Source organism: Mus caroli, chromosome 3 (genome assembly GCF_900094665.2).
Source record: "Mus caroli chromosome 3, CAROLI_EIJ_v1.1, whole genome shotgun sequence".
NCBI classification, from domain to species: domain Eukaryota; kingdom Metazoa; phylum Chordata; class Mammalia; order Rodentia; family Muridae; genus Mus; species Mus caroli.
The window spans coordinates 57,637,517-57,644,581 of NC_034572.1; the positions used below are offsets into that span (position 1 = coordinate 57,637,517).

General features: G+C 42.3%; 1 protein-coding gene across 3 annotated transcripts in view; it reads left to right on the plus strand.

Annotated features, from left to right (window-relative positions):
* The window catches only part of Gmps (guanine monophosphate synthase), a 49,510-nt gene that overhangs the window by 7,876 nt on the left and 34,569 nt on the right, over nt 1-7,065 (plus strand). The window contains exon 1 of one of the 3 annotated variants that reach the window (XM_021157141.2): nt 5,178-5,374. The exons of the other annotated variants lie outside the window; for them this stretch is intronic. Within the exon in view, the coding sequence (XP_021012800.1) occupies nt 5,348-5,374 (27 nt within the window). The 5' untranslated portion in view covers nt 5,178-5,347. Of the gene's footprint in view, nt 1-5,177; nt 5,375-7,065 lie in introns of those variants that run through there. 3 annotated transcript variants of the gene reach the window in all.

Sequence of the window (7,065 nt, forward strand, 5' to 3'; positions counted from 1 at the left end):
TTTTTTTTTTTTTTTCTTATTCTGATTCTCTCACCAACTAACATGGAGGCAGCTTCTAGTCTATCTTAACAGAAGTCTGTTTGAGAAGAAGACTGTTATGGTTTGTATATGCTTGGCCCAGGGAGTGGCACTATTAGAAGGTGTGGTCCTGTTGGAGAGGTGTAGCCTTGTTGGAGTAGGTGTGTCACTGTGGACTTGGGCTTTAAGATCCTCATCCTAGCTGCCTGGAAGCCAGTATTCCACTAACACCTTTCAGATAAAGATGTAGAATTCTCAGCTCCTCCTGCACCATGCCTGCCTAGATGCTGCCATGCTCCCACCTTGATGATAATGGACTGAACCTCTGAACCTGTAAGTCAGCCCCAATTAAATGTTTTCCTTTATAAGACTTGCCTTGGTCATAGGGTCAGCAGTAAAACCCTAATGAAGACATGGGCATTGAGATTCAGTCTCACTATGCAACCCCAGCTGCCTTGAAAATCACTATATTGACCAGGATGTTTGCAAACTGTCATTGATCCATCCTGCCTCTGCTTTCTAAATACCAGAATTATAGGTTTCTAAAGTAGCCCAGTATACCCTGCACTCTGGTCATGTATCATTGTGGGCTACTGGTTTGATGGTTCAGTCATCAGCTGGTTGACTTTTTTTTTTAATTGCTGTTTGTTTTGAGACCTCACAGGGTTGCCTAGGCTGGTCTGGAACTCAGGGGCAACCTTGCCTCAGTCTCCTGAGTGCTAGGAATCTAGGTTTGAGTCAGCATGCTCAAACACTGGACATGATCCTATATTTAGGTTTCTAATCATCCTTCGCCTAGCTAGAATAAACCTCAAGAATCAGTTTGGTCAATTTAATTAACCAAGTGGCTTGTACCAAAATACTATTACTCCATTTTGGGTTTTTGTTTGTTTGTTTGTTTTTAAATCACTGACATGTTCAATATGGTATGAACTACCTAGGCCATCCTATAAATAGTCAAAGGTAATTGGGTTATTTTGGAGTATTTTAAACAACATCTATTAACTTTTTTTTGTAGTCAGAATTATTATGTTTAAGTTTAGAAAGTTCCGAATCTTTCTTGAATCTGGGGGGAAATGTTAAAAGAATATATTTGTCTTCCCCTTTTTATTAAGTACTAGAAATCCCAATAAGCTTATATTTAGTTTACTGGAGAATTTTACCAGAAAGATACTATGGCTTCTTGTGGTTCCTGAAAGGCCACAGCATTTGGCCAAGAGAAAACACAGTAACCAAGCTCAGTGAAATTCTGATACTAAGAAGTTACAGCTGGGGTTTACAGAATATTTTTCAAAAGCACAAGGAGTGATTTACACTCAGGCTTGTGACCTCAAGTTTCTTTTATCCTGGGCTCCATTTCAAAAATTAATTCCACCCTCTTGTGGCTCCTTCCTGTAATTTGATGTTTGTGAATTTTGTCTCATCTGTTCACTAATAAAATCAAATGATTGAGATTTTAAAACAACAACAACAATATTTCTTAGCCATATTTTCTCTCCCCTCCTTTATTTTAGAACTCTCGTTTAGCTCCCACACCCATTTTTTATGCAAGACCAAGGGGCCTCTCTCCCCGATGATGGCCGACTAGGCCATCTTTGGGTCTTGGGGACTTTTGGGATAGAATTTGAAATGTAAATGAAGAAAATACCTAATTAAAAAAAATAAAAGTCTTGAAAACATTCACCACACACACACACAAAAATGAACATCTTGTTTTCTCAGCACCATGTGTGAAAGATCCCACTTTTTAGCTAGTGTATTAAATATCAGATGGTTGTAGCTATGTGTGCTTGTTTGTACTCATTGTTTTGATTTTTTTGATTTTTTAATTCTTTTTTATAGATAGCATTTCTCTGTGTATCCATGGCGGTTCTGGACTCAATTTGTAGATCAGGTTGGCCTCAAACTCACAGAGATCCACCTGCCTCTACATAACCATGCCCAGCACCATATAGTTTTTTTTTTATTACCATGACTCTATAATATTTCTTGAGGTCTTGGATAGCAATTCCTCCATCATTGCTATTTTTGCTCAGAATTAGTTTGGCTGTCTGGACTCTTACATGGTTCTATAAACCATGAAGTTTTTTAAAGCAATGAGAAATGGATCTATGCTTGGATTGTAATTCATCCAATGAATAAAAGGCAGAGAAACAATTTTGTTTGCAAGCTAAAGCAAGATTAGAAAAGGCTGTAGAGGCTGGGAATGAAAGCCCCAGATTCCATCCTTAGTATGTTAACAGGAAAGAAAATTAGAAGAGGCTATAAGCTTCAACCTAGAATACTCTCCCTGGGAATTCTGACCTGATGCAGAGGTAAGGGAGAGGCTGCAGTGAGCTGAAGATGCTCTGAGGGTCAAAGTGTTCCAGCCCTCAGAAGATATTCTCAAAGCCATGTCAGAAGTATGAATGAGAAAGGTTTTAGAACAGATTATTCTAAGTTCCAGCCTTTGGGCTATTCTATCTTCGGCCTGGTAGAGGCAGCCTTTAGACTGTTTCAGCTAATACACTATCACAGAGAAAAGATGTTCTTGATGGATAAACTCTGCCCTAATTGCAGAAAAAAACTTCCCTTTAATGATCAGGTTTAGAGGTATTGTTTTCTTAAAGAAATAAATAACTGGATATAATCGTAGGCCAGTTATTTTGTGGAACGCGTCTTTAGTTGATTTTCCTTTCTTTTATGAATTTTAGGCAGAACTACAGTTACATTCTTCTCAGTTTACTTAGACCATCAAGTGAGACATGATACTGACGTATTGTATTATTTGTGATATTCATGTTGATAACTCAAGAAAGGCGTGACTTGAGGCACTTCTAAAGTTGCTAAATTTTGTCAGATGTGGTAGCATATACACTTGGGAGGCTAATGCAATTGGATCATGTCTAGTTCATAGCTAGCAAGGGTTAACAGTGAAACTCTACTCAAAAACAAGCAAAGACAGAAAAATTTGCTATTTTACATTGCATAAGTAATAACTGTTATATGGGAAGATACTCTGTGACAGTATAAATAAAACTTGCTTCTTATCTTTCACTCTTTAATTTTAGCATCTACTAATATTTCATGTCCTAATTTACTATTGTTATGATGGCTGAAAATGAGTCTTTAACATTTCCAGCTTTTATTACTTGATAGTTTATCATAAATCCTATCTGTGTCCTCTATCATCCACAGCAGTTCTCCTTTCCTGTCTTTTTTTTTTCTGTTTTTTCAGATAGTGTCTCAATATATACTGTATAAGGTACAGGCTGCAGTGCAGATAGGCTAGTGGCAGCCAGATCTTTGAGTAATGAACAACTTAGCAGTTTGGTATTCAGTTGCAACTGGCGGTGAAAGACTAGGACTGTAGCTATTTAGAATGATAAGACAAGAGGGTCCCAAGGCCAAGGCCAGGCTAGGCTATGAAGTAAATTCATGCCTGTCTGGGTAACTTAGTGAGATCCAAGTAAAAATAGAAAATAAAAGAGGGTCAGTGGCAAAGAGCTGTCTTAGCATGTGTGCTGCCCTAGGTCCAATCCCAGGTACTACGGAGTGTATTACTCAGGGCTTTTTAGGGCTTACTAGAACTGAGACTAGTAAAGGGAAATTTCTTAGGGTGGCTTATCTGAAATAGTCTGGGTTGCTAAACAGTGGCTGACTACACCCTGGACAGCCAAGCACCTGCTAGCTGTTCAGACCTCAGCTGTTGAGATAACCCCAGTTGTCCTAGTCTTATACTGAGGACCTTGAGGATTCCTGGAGAGCCGTGGTCTGAAGTCCACATTGCAAGGCTGAAAAGACTTCATCAGTGAAGAACAATGTTAGCAGCAGTGACCACATAAATGAACTCACAGCAAAACCTAAGTCCCATAATCAGAAAAGCAAACTTTTTCCCTTGGATCTTCTTGTATCTGCATATCATGGGAACATGATGACAACAGATAACCTACTCAAGAGAATCTATTCCACTTGTGCCCAGTGGCTTATCTCTTAGTTGATTCCAGACTCAGTCAAACTGAGAGCCGAGATTAACCATCACCCCATGACAGGAATTTAGAGCAGAAAGAGAGAGCCTCTGAACATTTTTCTTTGATTTATATCGGTTCCTTATCTATGTATCTATCTATCTATCTATCTATCTATCTATCTATCTATCTACCTACCTACCTACCTATCTATCTATTTTTGTACCCCAGGCGATCTTAGAATTGGAATCTATGTGTCCTAGGCTGGCCTCCAACTCACAGGGATGCACGAGCAAGTGTTAGGACACCAATGACACCTGGCTTCTTCCTTCACATCAGCCATTCTTTTTTGCTGTTGCTTGCAAAAGTTCTTATTTCATTGTGTTTGTGTGTGTGTATGTTGGGGGTGTGTGTGTCTATGTGTACATGTGTTTATAGGCACAGAGGCCATGGGAGGATGTTGGGTTTTTTTTGTTTTGTTTTTTTTTTTTGAGACAGGGTTTCTGTGTATAGCCCTGGCTGTCCTGGCGCTCACTCTGTAGACCAGAGTGAGAGAGAGAGAGAGATCAAGAGCCTCTGAACATTTTTCTTTTAATTACTTTCTTTCCTTATTTTTAAAAATCTGGTCTGGAACTAAGATGTGCCTGCCTCAGCCTCCAGATTGCTGGGATCAAAGGTGGTGACTGGCTACCATACATTCTTACAAAAGAAAAAAGAAACAGACAAACAAAAACCAAACAGGCAATCAAATAAATATAAAGTAATTTCTTCAACAAGGTAGGCTTTCTGAGGAATCTACAACTTATTGTTAAAAAACTGAGGTGGTGGCACACACCTTTAATTTTAGCACTTAGGAGTCAGGGGCAGCTGGATGTAACTTTGAGGCTAGCCTGGTTTGCTGAGTGACCTTATTTAGAAAAACAACAAAACCAAAACCAAAACCAAAATAAAACAAAAAACCAGAAAAATTGAGCCACTACTATTTGTGACACAGTGAATCCATTACTTAAATGTATCTTGCAGTTTACAAAGAATTGAAGTTTGAGGTGGTATGTTGCCACTACTTAATTATTGTCAGCTATCACATCCAATTCTATTGCCCTGTCAGGGGGCATGTCTGATGCTTTCCTTTCTGATAGGCTTGGTGTTATCTTCCCGGGGTGACGACGAGGGCGGGGCTTGCATAGCCCCGCCTCTAAGAGGCGGGGCCGGTTAGAGGCGGTCGGGCGGAAGCTGGAGGCAGGGTCTGCGCGCGCTTCTGTGTTCTGAGGCCGCTGTTAGGTTCCGGGCTGCTCTTGTGTTTCACGCTTCTGCCGGTCCCGGTGTTGAGCTTCTGGCGTCCAGGCCTTGCCAGCAGTCTGCACCCGTGGCGTTGGTCCCCGATGGCCCTGTGCAACGGAGATTCCAAGGTCAGTCTGTGATTGGCGTCTCTGCGGCCCTCCGGCAGTGTGAGCGAGGCCTGGGGGTCCGTCCGCCTTCCTCGGCCCGGTCAGTGGCGCTCTACATGTGTCAGCCCGGCCTGCGGCGCGGCTTTACGGCATCGGAGGCGCTTTGTTGGCTTTGCTAGTGAGTGGATCCGAGCGGCTGGAGCGGCCCCCACGGCCGAAAGCATCGAGTTCCAGCGCAGAGGCGACCTGGCCGTGGGCAGCGATTCTTGGGGAGTTCGGGGCCCTTCAACCGCAGGGCAGGGTCGGAGCCTCGCCTGCGGCGGTCCGGCCAGGCGGGCCTGTATTCTTTCCAGTCTAATGCAGGCCTTTCTGTCTCTATTGACCGCAGCTTCTGTTCCTGGTCCCAGGTGTGCTCCGTCACCCTCTTCTCCCGCCATCCTCGGAGGGGGAAGAGTTAAAGGTTCTGCTCCTGTGCACTCTGTCTCGTGTATTACGTGCTAGGTTTCGGGGACGTTTTCCCGCCTTTGGGGCCTTTTTTTGGGAGCCAGGTTCTCCACGGGTGCTGGAAAAAGTTAACTGCATTAGCCAAGACGCGAGAGCGTTGGGCCGTTGATGCCCGTTTGTGGCTTCCAACTCCCAGCCTTAGACGTCGTTCTTAATTGCCTGGTCTCTGAATTGGTCCTCTTTCCCTTCCGACCTAATCGTCTTTGACCTGGAGAGCTTTCTGACCTTCACAAAGTCAGTTTTGTCATCGAGAAACTGCGGTGTTGGAATATAATTTACTTTAGCAAGGTGTACATCATTCTTGTGCATGATTGTGACCTAGCTTTAGCAATCTGGTTAAATTTCTCTTCGTGTGTATGAAACTCCAAACTTTTGGATAGCTGTTCTAGAGCCAGGAATAATTTCTACCCTTGCGAACATGGAGCTTAAGTGTCACAAACTCGCGAACGGCTGCTTAATATGTAGGAATCAATCAAAAACCTGTGTTGAACAAATGAGTAAACATTATTAGTTAGCTCCTATATTTTCAAACCTAGGCACCTGTCATGGTCTGAAGAATAAGTCTCACCTTACAGTTTAGTACATTGGTCTTTAATTTTTAATCTTACAACTCACTGGAACTCATCTTTATGATGGATGAGTTCGCTGCGGTATTATAGAACATACTGCGATCTAGAAGAGTATTTTCACAAAATTATTTCTGTATTTTTTTTCAACATTTTTTTATTTTTGTTTTGTTTTGGATACAGGGTTTCTTTGTATAGCCCTGGCTGTCCTGGAACTCACTCTGTAGACCAGGCTGACCTCGAACTCAGAAAACCGCCTGCCACTGTCTCCCAAGTGCTGGGATTAAAGGCGTGTGCCACCACTGCACGGCTCAACATTTTCTTAAGATGATATTTTTGATCATTGTGATATATTTGAGTTTAAGGTGAATAGCTAAATTTTATGTCAAGGTCATGTGGTAGAGTGACCAACTCACACCTGTCTGTAACTCCAGCCCAGATGATCCAACACCCTCACTTGGTCCCTGTGGACACTGCATGCAAATGGTGCAGACAAACATATAGGCAAAACACTGTTATAAGGAATTTAAAAATAAAATGCGCCGGGCGTGGTGGTGCACGCCTTTAATCCCAGCACTCGGGAGGCAGAGGCAGGCGGATTTCTGAGTTCGAGGCCAGCCTGGTCTACAAAGTGAGTGCCAG